At 35.6% G+C, this 13,995-nt stretch overlaps 1 protein-coding gene across 5 annotated transcripts in view; it reads left to right on the plus strand.

The window, feature by feature from the left end:
• ITPR1 (inositol 1,4,5-trisphosphate receptor type 1) overlaps nucleotides 1–13,995 on the plus strand; it is a 245,219-nt gene that overhangs the window by 136,464 nt on the left and 94,760 nt on the right. For 3 of the 5 annotated variants that reach the window (XM_087923707.1, XM_087923705.1, XM_087923706.1), the window contains one exon: nucleotides 570–681. In XM_087923707.1, the coding sequence (XP_087779833.1) occupies nucleotides 570–681 (112 nt within the window). Of the gene's footprint in view, nucleotides 1–569; nucleotides 682–6,937; nucleotides 6,971–13,995 lie in introns of all 5 variants that reach the window. The other 2 variants (XM_087923703.1, XM_087923704.1) reach the window with 1 other exon arrangement.

The following is a 13,995-nucleotide window of genomic DNA, read 5'->3' on the forward strand; positions in this document are numbered from 1 at the left end:
CACAAATCTCCGGTAAAATTTATCCTTAGTTTAAGTATGAGGATCCTGGTTAAGTTTTGCTAGTGAATGTAACAAATAGACCATTTTGAAAAATATGTTTATACCTAATTTTATAACGTATGAATGAATTCTTTCTTCAGAAATCCTTGTAGAATATAACAATGTGTTGTAATTGTTTTGTTTCTGATATATCATCTTAGAACCTCCTAGTTCTTAAGCCATAAGAAGCAACTTGTATTTTATGAGATAAGCTACAAATATTGTTGTTCCTTGACAGAGCTGCTTAATTTTAGTTCGCTTATTCCACATTTGTGCAACTTTAGTTTCTCAGAGCAGATTATACTGTACTTCAAAGTTTTCTATATAGAAAGTGTATGGATTTATTTATTTATTGCTTCACATACAGTATATTTCTGAATTATGCTTTGAAGGAAAAAAAATAACAGTATGGTTGTCTTTTGGACAATTGGTGTTTTCTATCACCTTTAATGCAAATACCTACAAATGCCTTCCTAATTGAGTAGACATTCTAGTACTGAAACAAACTGTGATCAATTGGTTGTTTTCAGGTTAATAAAACATACTAAGCAGCTGCTGGAAGAGAATGAGGAGAAACTTTGTATTAAAGTATTACAGACACTCAGGGAAATGATGACCAAAGATAGAGGCTATGGAGAGAAGGTACTTTGATTAAAAGTCTACTGTTTTGTCTTTTATTCTGTCTTTTTTTTTCTTTTGCAGAGTAGTTAAAATGGCAGTATGGATTCTTTATAATTGTTGCACTTATTTTTTTAAAGTCAAAAACAATGGTATATACAACTGAATTGCTTATTATTTCCAGTTCATTTTAATAGGACAAGGGACTCCTAAATTCTGCAGCATCTCTTTTTCATCACTATTGGGGATAATGGATTATATAATACTTAAGTATGTTATATCTTTCTTATTTGGAGTGGCCTGGTGGACTAGAGGTGAAGACATTTGCCTCTCATTTGGAAAGTTGAGAGTGACAGATGTTTCTCTCTCAGGGCGCAAAGAGAAAGTATCTGCTGTGAACTCTGCATAGTCATCAAGAAGGGCATCTGGCCAGTAAACGCTGAATTCCATTCAGTTGCCTTGACTCCACCCTGATAAGAAGGATTACAGGGTCATAAAAAATGCTAAGTAGCTTTTAATCACTTTGGTAACAGACAATAACACATAGTAAATAGAAATAATAAATCTTGTTCTTTGAAGGTTGTGATCTAGGCAATTTTTATCTTCAAAATTTGCTTTCTAGCTCATTCAATAAACAAATTGGCAGAAATATGCAACCATTAAACCTCCAGATATCTATTTACAAACCAGTTGAGCATCTTGAAATTTAGCTTCAGCAAAATCTGGAGGATTATACATTCACCATCTCTGTATTCATTCCAGAGGTGGCATTCAGCAGGTTCTGACCAATTCTGGAGAACCGGTAGCAGAAATCTTGAGTAGTTCAGAGAACCAGCAAATCCCACCTCTGACTGGAGATTTTACAGTATCCTTCCCCTGCCATGCCCACCAAGCCAAGCCCACAGAACCGGTAGTAAAAAAAATTGAATCCCACCACTGATTCATTCAATTGTAGATAAGCTAATTTCATACTGATTCTCAGAAATCTGGCATTCCAAAATGGATTCTTTTTTACTTGAAGATATAAAACATATCTTATATGAATGTTATGGATATGTAAGCCTAGGAGACTAGCAAATTTATTCCAGTACAGTGTTGCATAAGTGTTGGCACTTATAAAAGCAGCAGCATAAATGAAATTACCAAAATTTTTCCCTGGCTGAAATGAAAAAAATTGAGGGGGAAAAGATATTGAATTTTCCCATCAGGTCTGAGCAACACCTAGAACTACTCCTAGCAGATATTCTCCTATTTACTTCCCTATATTGTTAAATGGCATGGATGTGCAGAAAGGAAGGGGTTTTGTGTCCCTTCATTATTGCCACAAAAAAACAAGTTAGGAATCTTAGGAAACTGGGAACTGCGATGACCCGAGGCATGGCATAAAGGCAACACAGTCAGATAATCAGTAGGAGTCCCTTTATTAGCTCAAACTTTGTCCACAATATCTTGGTTACCTTCTGGCTGAAGAAAAACTCTCCCAGGAACAGCCTTTGGCTGCAGAGAATCAAATCTAAAACATGGTCAACAAACACTGTAAGTATAAGTCAAACAAGGCAAGATGATTTAAAATTAATCCAGCAGGGAAGGAGCAAGAATTCCAGACGTGAAGGCATGGCAATAGCTCAACATGGTTGGGAAGATGCCAGGAACACAGATAACTAAAATCAACACAAGATAAACTCATGTTTGCTCCCAGCAGCTGCCGCACTCAGAATGCATTTCTTTTAAACTTTCTTTCTAGCTGTAGCTAAAGAAGGGAATCAGGGCCCTTTCCTCCCCCGTAAGCCACAGAACCCACATTGCTCTCTTCTCCATTTCTCCCTGCGTGCCCTAGGATGAAGAGGGGATGGGCCTAGGTCTTCCTTTGAACTCCCTCTCCCTTGCTCTATCTCTTCCCTGCTCTGCCCAGCTGGACTTTGCCCTTCCCCAGTTTCCTCTACAGCCAATGGAGCCACACTCCCATTCCCTGTCAGCTGTTCATCTTCCTCCTTGGATTCAGATTCCTACAACGGCATGACAGGAACAACGTATTAGCTTAGAACTGCTGAAGTTGAGAATTGTATCTCCCATGACACCTTGTCATGCTGCTGCTATGGGAGAAGAGAAAAACAAAACTATCAAGTCTTCTGCCTGTGTTTGCTGCTAATTGGATGGGAAGTAAATTAGATGGGAGTGTTTGTTGGCATTAAAATTTAAGGCTCATCATATCAAGGCGTATTTTCTTTCCAAAAATGTAATCTAACTGCTATAAGTGTAAAAGAGATGGCCATTAATTTGTGTATTGAATGGCTCACTAAAAGATGATAAATAAATTAATGTTGCCTTTTGACGAGTTTCCTTTGATCCTGAAATTGTTGTGGCCCAAAGAGTTCCACAGAAGTAGAAGAATATATGCCCAAGTTGATTGGAGAACCAATGAATAGAGTTAAATGGCCCAACATCACAGATGCAAAAAACCTCATCGAACTGGATGACCTCTGCTATTTTAGGTCTATGTCCAGTTCTGATAAAAGAGTCATGATAAAGTAATTATATTGAACTACACAATCATTTAACTGGTCAATGGCAGAACTTTTATGTGACTGAAACACAATCAAAGAATAATCTCTAGGAAAAAAGTGACAAATGTTTTCTAAGAAATCTTAATTATTGTTCTGTTAAGCTGGAAAGAACTTAAGCCCTCAAATTATTTGAAGAAAGTAGCAAAATAGGGTAGTTTGGCAAATCTTTCTCTGAACACATGAATTTGATAATCCCAAGCATTCTGAAGGAAACCCAAAGGTGCTTTTCAAGATGCAAAAAAAAAAAAAAAGCACCTGGATGACTGAGAATCTCCGTAGACATTCTAAAGGGAAGTTGCTATGAAAATCTGTAAATCTGTTCTAAGGCCCTTAGCAAGAGGCAAATCAACAGGTTACATTGCTAATTGAGAGCTAAGTGCACTTTAGGATTTCAGAAGCAACCCAGAGCAGTTGTGTGTATATTAGGAGGCTCTCTAACATGAGCTGCTTTCAGTTATACAGAGAAGAACATTTATACATTTCACACTTTTCATAAACAGTTGTCTGGAATATGTCTAGTTTAATCAGCTGCCTAAGATTGAGCCAATGCCCAATATTTAAAATGTGTTTCCTTAAAGTTCCCAACAGAAGAGAATCACAAGATCACAACATCTTCCTTATTTATCTATTTCCGCCAGTTGTAATGGTGACTGGTCACCATAAATGTCAATTTTAGCTTGACGAGAACATGCAGTAGATATGGCTCAATGTAAGAACTTATTCACAGCTGAACCCTTTCTGAGTCTTAGCCATATTCAAACAAAGGCAGCAGCCTTTACTTTCAAGCTATCCCAACTGAAAAATAATTTGTTTGTGTGTTTTGCTGGATGCTTTATTAAAATCTCCTGATACCTCGAAGCTCCAAGATTATGTGGAGAACTATTCGAAATTCCATGCAATTAGTATGGAAAACCTCTAAGAAAAGCAGTTAACAAGAAGAAATGTTCATAGGAGATTGGGAGGGTGGGTGTCAAAATGGAAAAGACAATGATACCAAGATTGATATGAAAACTAACATGGTATCTCACATTGGCAGCAATCTACTTTGCAGGAAGAAAAGAATGCCAACTGTACGGCTAACCATTTAGCTAATTTTCAATCTGATTCTGCTTTATCAAAGTGTAAATCTACTATATAGTGTGCATCTTTGAATTTATTTAAAAATAATAATTACTCTTTTTTTCTAAAACATTTATTTCACTTAGTTATTTGAATGAAATGTTACTCTAATTTTTTTCCAGTGTTGAAAAAGTCGGAATAGGGCAGATTCTAAACATTATAACTTATAGTCTAAAGAACTATGTGACTATTAAGATCTAAATTCCTTATGTCAATCTGTTATCTCAGTAGCAACTGTATTATAGTTTCTATGAATGCAAACTAAATGTATGAAATATATTAAAGACAATCATGGTACTATTGATTATTTTAAATTTAAATCTGATATATTGGAAAAGTTTAGTTAAATAGATTAATTATTATAAATTAATTAGAAATAGTGCAGCATATGAGAATTGTGAATATAAGCAAATCAGGGGCAAGCTCAGAAACATCTGTTTGTAATGTAGCCATGATAAGTAGCAAAGAAGGATCTTGTAAATGAAGAAAATCTTACTTGTATTGGTGCTCTAGGAAAAGTAACACTTTGAGCTAAAGCCTTCCAACAATAGATAAAATATAAGAAATACTGTTTTACTTGTTAGTTGTTTACCAAATCTATTTACTGTACAGGTAATCCTCAACTTCCAACAGTTCATTCAGTGGCCATTCAAAGTTACAGTGACACTGAAAAAGTGATTTACGACTATTTTTCACACTTATAACTATTGTAGCATCCTGTAGCATTAGATGCTTGGCAACAGCTTCATATTTATGATGATTTCAGTGTCCTGGGGTCAAAGGATCATCTTTTCTGACTTTCTGACAAGCAAAATCAAATAGGAAAGCCAGATTCACTTAACAGTCATGTTACTAATTTAACAACTGCAACAATTCACTTAACAACTGTGGGAAGAAAGGTTGTAAAATGGAACAAACCTCACTTAACAAATGTCTCACTTAGCAACATAAATGGGCTTGATTATGGTCGTAAGTCAAGGACTACATGTATAGACATATTCTTTTTCAGCCATTTCAGAAAAAAGTTAAATGGTTCGCTCCAGTTTTATGATTTTATGGTACATATAGGTTTGCTTTTTTTTTAAACAGTGTCAGTATAGGAGCGGCTTTAATATATTTCTTAACCATGAGAAAATAATAGTAAAAGCCTCTAAAACTAAGAAGCTCAGCTTAAGTCTCTTTTTCCTGTTAAAAGTTACACTGCAAAGAGTACCAACTTTATGATGCTGAATTTAAGTACCGACAAAGACTTTATAAATGGTACCTGCTTGATTTCTATATGAGCTTAAAGTACAATCAAATTTACCCAAGTTAACTGATCAGTGTACACTTTAAAACAAGTTTGCTGATTGTGGGTTTCAGTGTTTTTGCTGACTGTGATTTGTTTTTATATCAAGGAAAAACAACATTTCCCTCAGCTGCACTTTTATTCTGAAAATACAGATGAAGTTAAATTGTTATGCTTGTTGTACATAGAAGTTGCAGGAATTGCATTGTATTGAATCAAGCCAATGAACAATCTGTGTGAAGCAAGAAAGAAATATGCTCTGGGGCTCTCAGAAGGATGGATTGATTATATTAATTTTTTTAACATAGAGTTTACAAACTACCAAGTGCCTATGGGTTATGAGGAGAATGCTTCCAGCATCTACTCAGTCTAATAATATTAAAACTAGATGTTTTGGGATAGGATATTAGATCCTTTTCATGGAACATACAAATGGTACCAGAGGAGCCACACAATATCAAATCCCAAGACACCTGGTTTTAATATTATTAGGCATAGTGGATGCTGAAAGCATCCTCCTAATAGAGTAGTCCTTGACTTACAACCATGATTGAGCCCAAAATTTCTGTTGTTAAGTGAGACATTAGAACAGTGAATTTTGCCCCCTTTTTATTACCTTTCTTGCCACAATGGTTAAGTGAATCACTGCAGTTGATAAGTTAGTAACCTGGTTGTTAAGTGAATCTGGCTTCACCATTGACTTTGCAAAAGGTGATCCTATGACTTGGGACACAGCCACAGTCATGAGTATGGACCAGTCACCATCTGAATTTTGATCACATGATCATGGGGGTGCTTCAAAGGTTGTAAGTGTGAAAAACAGCCATAAGTCCATTTTTAACTCACTACTGTTACAGGTTGAGGGCTATCTGTAAGCTGTAACCACTTAATAGTTTGTAGATTAATTATAGTAAAAATAGTATATTATTATTATGCATTTAATTGTCCCACTGAAAAGTTTACATGCTTTTAAAAGAAAAAATTATACGAAACAATAAAGAATAAAACGCTTAATGATATAGGGATGTACGGCCATATTTTCCAAGACACTGTTAGTTAGGTTTATCCATATCTGATCATATGTCCTACTAACATAAGCTAGTATGTCTAATATATTTATATCTAGTGTTATATTCAGAGAAGATGAGAGAGGTTTTTTTTTTTTTTTTGAATCAACAATCTTACAAAAGAATTGGGTTGAAAGAGTGGAAATTATGATTCTCAGTGTCTGTAACTGATTATTTGCCATTTCTCTTTCATTAATATTTATTTTCAATTTCTTTTTTCTCCCTCTTGTTTTTCTTTTTAGCTGATTGCACTTGGTGAATTGGATAATGCTGAGGTTTTGAATTTCTTACTTTATTGTTTCTTTAGTCTTCCCTGGTGGTATCCTGAAGTCAGTAGCCATGTAATATGTCGTGCTGTCTTGTCAGTGTTTATGCATTGTGGTTCTCATGTTTGTGCTAGTGATGTAGTGGAGTGTAATTTGTCCTGCCATGAACTATTTAATTTTAATTGTATATTTTGTTTTCCTGCAAGAGTATTGTCTGAACATATTTTTGGATTCAGTGATGTTGTATTCTTTCAAATGGTAGAACACTGAATGGGTAACTCTCCCCTGCAATATAAATGAAGATGTTTAAACATTTAACATACTGTTTTATAAGAATTCTTTGAATTTAGAAATCTTAATGTGCAAAGAGGAGGGAGGCAATCAGATCCTGAATCTTGAATTTGCTACTTTGTAAAATTGAAAGAAAAGATGGCACCTAGAATTAAATAACTACTTTGTGTAGCTTGCCTGGTTAATTTTTTTATGGCAGTTTAATTTCAATAAATCAGCAGGTAAAAGTCTGCTATAATCTATAGTTTTTCTTCTAACTGAGCATGTGATCCTAAGACATACATGAGAAAATCAGTTAGGCTATCTGACACTAGGGAGCATGTAGTTTCTGAATCAGCTCAAATTAGCCTTGTCTTTGCTCTGCTGGATTTTCTACCCTCAAAATTCCACTCATAATTTATAATCATCAGATACTGCTCCATGAGTATCAGATATTTTGGCTTTTTTTGGTATTACAAATATTGTAGAAAAAAAGCATAAATTAGGTGGAGTAGTTGGTCAAGTACTCCAGTACTTTGTTTTAATTTTACTGAATTTTGTCAACTAAAGAAATGGGCGAAAATTCTCTTTTAAAGTTATTTTATTGCCCCCAGAGTAATTTAAACCAACTCATTTAGCTTCAGGGTGTTGAGAACCACACTATATTCCGAACTTGTGACCATATACGTGAAATTTAGGATACTTGTTTTTTACTTAGATTTTCTGTCAAATGAATGCTTTCATACATCCTGACTGGCTTTGCATTAAATCAGGATTGAGATCAAGCTCAGTTTAGAATCTAGACTTCAATTACCAGTGAAAACTTGGTTGGCTGATTTCAGTGGGAGGATTCCATACTAGCAGCAGGTGTATTTATAAATATAGGAAATGAACGCTATGTTTATTAAAAGTGTCTTCTGGCAGGAGTTTTCATTCCTTGAAACTTTTCAGAGGAAGCACAATGTTTTCTTTTTCTACCAGCCAATTTACATACACATGGCACAAAGAAAGAAATGCCTTTTTGAAACTCATATTCTGTCTCCACTGAGCTTTACAATTGAAGAAGAATAAGAAAATTCTTCCAGAGGGAAAACATGCTTGTGATTGTGAGGCATGATTCTGCAAAAGTTGTATTTCTTCAAGAGGAATTAGAGATAAACAGGGCTTTTTGTAACCATTTTGATAAAACAGCCCTTTAAAAGTAAAGTGCATACTGAAATGGTCTGGATAAATGTATTATTAAACCAAACTGGTGTGTGAGATAAAATGAAAATCTGAAATACAGTAACACTTTAAAAAAAATCAGGGTAGAAATATTTAATTTCATTCTTTGAACTAGTCAAGATATATAATACAGTACTTCTCAAACACAGCACCCGCAAAAGTTGTTAAATTTTATTCATCTGAATGTTTCAAGAATTCTTGAAGGTACCAAAACAGTATTAAATTATAAGATACTGTTTCTCTCAATCTCTTCCACAAACTTACTTAGTAAAGGAAGTTTGGAAATTACTTGTTCTTCCAAAGAAATTTATAGCTCTTTCAGAAAGAGAAAAGGAAGACTTATTAGCCAAACCTTTCCCTTTTTCATAATAGGCCTTTTAACCATGTACAGTTTTTTAAAAACTTACTATGTTCAATATTGTTGTGGCCTCGAACTAGACTGCATAGCTACAGTGTCAAGCACATCATGTCAAGAGCACAACTATTATAGAATCATCGTTACCCTGCTCATGCATTTATCCCAGATAGCCTGTATTTTTTAATTTATTTATTTAGAAAGAGTTTATTTATAAAAGTGGCATTTGTCACACGCTACTTCACCGTAATGCTTAACAATTAAGCTTTGCCAGAAGGGGGCACCCTGATGATGCTGAAGAAACTGAAAGATGTCCTACTTAGCTTTCCCTCCCTCCCTTTCTTCCCTCCTACATTGCGGTGAACTGCACTGTTGGACATCTGCCAGCGTTCAGGCAGCAGTTACATAAGAGGCAGCTTTTTTTCCCCTGGAATTTAGGCTCTCTGCTGATGTGTGACCTTCAGCAGTAATTGCCAATAGAATGTGGTGGAGCTGTTTACTGTTCAGTCCAGACTCTGGCTGTCAGTATCCCAGACTGCACTGGAAGATACTGCGTCTGAGTGGATGTTAATTCTTTTTTAAAAAATAAAGGGCTAGTACAAGCTAAAGAAGCATCGAAAGAGATGAGCCCAAAGCATATGCGAAAACCTACTTTATAAGAGGGATTGCCCCCCAAGCCCCCCCCCCAACACACCTCTGGATCCATGTCAGTTAAGATTGCATTAAGTCAAGAACATTAGGAAGCAGGAGGGAAATTTTCTAAAGAGAAACATTTTTGGGTAAAATATACCCAGATTGATTTTTCCTGAAAACAGTGGATTGCAGCCTAGACATTATTAGCCTTCTCTGCTATCATCGTCTGCAAACAAATAACGTTTCCCTGTTACTGTTTGCCTATAAACTATTATCTCCTTTTACCTGTAGAAGAGAGTCCTGACAGAATAAATTATGATAACAAAGAAAACTCTCACAGAAGAGAAGGTGTAAGGGGGCATTTTTTGCTGCCTGGTAATTTTGACTGCAGTTCTTTCACATAGGGAAGCTTTCTATTCCTTTCCCCCTGCATGAGTGGGAAAGAAAAAGAAATGCACATCAGACTGAGGCAAATAGTTTCTTTGTATATTTTTCTCAGTTACTGACAGGCACACCGAGTCTTAACGTGTGTATTTAATTTTTTTTTTAAAAAAAAACAAAGTTTGCCCAGCAGTGCACAGTAGTATTCACCAACACTGAAAGACATGCGGTGATTGCCCAGTTTTTTTCCCGTCTCAAGTGAAGCAGCGATTTTTAGGCATAAATTGCTTAAGTTAAGGCCTACCTGCCTTTGGGGCCGTCTCTCTAATGATTTGTAAGAAAATATGTAATTCATCTCTGTTAACTTGACTTTTAAACCCTTTAGTTGCTTTAACTGTATAGTTATTGTACACCACCATACAATAGGGAGGCAGAAAGATAAGATAACAGATAATCAGAGTTGGAAGGGACCTTGTAGGTGATCTAGTCCAACACCTGCCCAAGCGAGAGACTCTACACCATTTCTGACAAATGGCAGTCCAATCTCTTCTTGAAGGTCTCAAGTGATGGTGCTCCCACAAATTCCAAGGGGAAGCTGTTCTATGCAATACAGGCTCTGTATCCAGGCAATGCACAGATATTAGTAACAGGGATGACTTAGAATAAAAAAGTTAGATAAGCCCTAGATAAGTTGCAAGCTTGCTGGGTATCAATACTTTAAGGAAGCTGGGGCAGAGCCACAAAGTGGATATGAGAATAACTCCAGGTGTGCTATTCAAATTGCACTCCTTTAAGAATATACTGTTCTCATTTTAAAGTTCACCCTAAATTAAAGAAGAATGAATCAGGCTTGTGATTACCTAGTAACCTAGGTACAACCAGGTCCCAGTAAAACAAATGCATTGGTACACGGATTGAAGGTGGAATATTCTAATAGTTTGAGACAGATTTAGACAGATGAATTTTCCAATCCACATTTTCCACATGTTTTAGCAGCTCTCAAACTATGAATTGAGAATCCCCTGGAGGAAGTCTTGCAAGTTTGGAGATGGGTCTAGTTTTGTTTAAAAGCTGATTGGACTGACAAAGCAAGAGATAGTCCAGAAATACTCAGGTCTTCTTTATTTTACCCATGCAAACCCTCAATGGAAAGTTGTGAAACCTCAAAAATAGGGAACTAGTGACTATAGATTAATATTATTTATTTATTAGAAGGAAGTTATGCTTTTTTCCCTAGCATAGATCTAACCCCCATGAAAGCATTTGTTTTATTTCTGGGGTATGCAATACAAGGCCATGTATCATTTTAGGGATCCTAGTTCCACAAAATTTGAGAATCCTTATTTTAAAGCAAACTTGTACCATTGCTTCACAAGCTGTAGGCGTAATAACTTATACTATTAAATTGATGGTCAGCATTTTCCTCTTTCTCTTTTAGTTGCTCTTGCAGAATGGAAAATCCTTGTATGAATATTGCAAAAAGTTGAAAAGCCACAATGCAAACTCAACATGAAAAATTAAAATAAACAGCAGTAAACATTACAATACAATGGTGTCAACCCACCTTGGGCAATATCATCTCTCAAAAGCTCTATAGTACAACTCTGTTGGCAGTTTTTTGGGAAGGGTGCCAAAATTAGTTCCAGCATGATCTCTGGATGAAGGTTGTTCCATTAATTGGAGGATATTTTTAATTGTATTTAAGTAGTGGAAAAATCTTACATTTCTCTTTCTCATAAAACTGCAGAGGGAATGGGGTAAAAAAAGCCCCATTTAAAGCTCTGTATTTTAGCAAATTAATCCATACTTATACTCTATATTTTTGCTTGGATGCTTTCTTTGTCATTGTTTTAATCATTTGCTAATATGGAACAAAGGTCTTTCCTAAAGGCTTTTTGTCTATATATATGTATCTGTGAAATCTATTACTGGGCCAAGAGTCTTTCAACAAATAGGAGAGCCAAAACCTTCTGCAGGACAAAATTATTTGAAATTTTTCTAAATACATTATGAATAAAAAGACTGTTATCTGATTTAAAATATGTAAATTAACACTTAAAGTCCGTTAACATAGTAGTGTTGTTTTTGGGGTGTTTGGCTCTTATATGTGAGACCATATTACTGAAGAAGTTGCTGAGTTATCTCCAGTAACTTCAAGAAAGCTCTACAAACCATATTGTCTTGACTATATTAAAGAACTGAAATGAGTAATATATATAAAATGGGAAAACTTTATACATATATTAATTTTATATTTATAATTTACCTTTGTAAAATAACTTATTTTTATCTGAAATTGTGATGGAGAGAGAGTCAACCAAAAAAATGAACCTCTAAGCATAATCTCGAACTTCTAAGCATAATCTTTGAAAAATCTTTCAGTACCAGCTCCTTGCCAAAACTATAGTCACAAGCCACGGTCATCCCCATCTTCAAAAAGGGAGACTCCAGCCTAATTGAAAATTACAGACTAATCTCTTTATGCTGCGTCACCTGTAAAGTCATGGAATCAATTATTAACCAATCCATCATCCTCCACTTACAAACAAACAACCTACTCTCTAATAAACCATTTCGTTTCAGGAAAAAACTATCATGTAATCTGCAACTCTTACACTGAAAAAACACATGGACTACACAACTCGATCAGGGCAAAGCAATAGACACAATCTACATAGACTTCTGTAAAGCCTTTGATTCACTGGTACACGACAAACTACTCCTAAAACTAAAATCTTACGGTATCTCTGGACACCTGCATAACTGGATAGAAGCATTCCTGTCAAACAGACAACAAATGGTCAAAATTGGGAGCGTCCTATCAAATTCTGTACCTGTCAACACTGGTGTCCTCCAAGGCAGTGTTCTAGGACCAACCCTTTTCCTACTCTATATAAATGACCTCTGTGATCATATCAGGAGTAACTGCGTTCTCTTCGCTCATGATGTAAAGCTATTCAATACTACAGACAATACTGCTACCCTTTAAAAAGACCTTGACTATGTATCAGAATGGTCAAACAAATGGCAACTTCAAATCTCAACAAATAAATGCTCTGTCCTATATATTGGCAAAAAAATCAGAAAATAAAATACAAGCTGAATAGTCAAGACCTTGTTGATGATCCAAACTCTGTCAAGGATCTTGGAGTACTCATCTCTAATGATCTAAGTGCTAGAGCCCACTGTAACTACATAGCCAAAAAGGCGTTAAGAGTTGTTAACCTAATCTTATGTAGCTTTTTCTCTGGTAATATTACACTAATAACTAAAGCATACAAAAAATTTGCTAGACCAATACTTGAATACAGCTCATCAGTCTGGAACCCACATTATGTATCTGATATTATCACAGTTGAGAAAGTCCAGAAATATTTCACAAGAAGAGTTCTACACCCCTCTACTCGTTGCAGAATACCTTATGCCACCAGACTCAAAATTCTAGACCTAGAAAACCTAGAACTACGCCACCTTCAATCTGATCTAAGTATAGTATATAAAATCATACATTGGAATGTCCTACCTGTCAATGAATACTTCAGGTTCAACCATAACAACACAAGAGCAAACAATAGATACAACCTCATGGTTAATCACACCAAACTTGATTGCAGAAAATACGACTTCAGCAACAGAGTGGTCAATGTCTGGAATACTCTACCTGACTCTGTGGTTTCTTCCCCAAACCCCAAAACTTTAACTTTAGACTATATACTATTGATTTCACCCCTTTCCTAAGAGGTCTGTAGGGGGGTGCATAAGCGCACCAACATGCCTACCGTCCCTGTCCTATTGTTTCTTTTATTTTTTATTTTTCTTATATGTATCCATGTATTCATAACTATGTTTTTACTTATACCTATTATCTTGTAAGCAATTGACAAATAAATAAATAAATACATTCAGATTGCTTTTTATTCAATAACGTATACATTGATGGCCTTCTAAATTGAGATGGATGACATGTTTCAGATATTGTTGAATTCCCATAATCCCTTATTAACACTTAGCAATAGCACTTAGACTTATATACTGCTTTACACCACTCTTTGAGTCAGGGGTGTCAAACTCACAGCGTCACGGCATCATCACGTGATGTATTGGGACTTTTTACTCCTTTGCTAAACTGAGCAGGGGCAGGGCCAGCACATGATGCATCCGGCCCGTGGGC

This window comes from Pseudonaja textilis, chromosome 2 (genome assembly GCF_049901715.1).
Source record: "Pseudonaja textilis isolate UNSWEBS1 chromosome 2, rPseTex1.2, whole genome shotgun sequence".
NCBI lineage: Eukaryota > Metazoa > Chordata > Lepidosauria > Squamata > Elapidae > Pseudonaja > Pseudonaja textilis.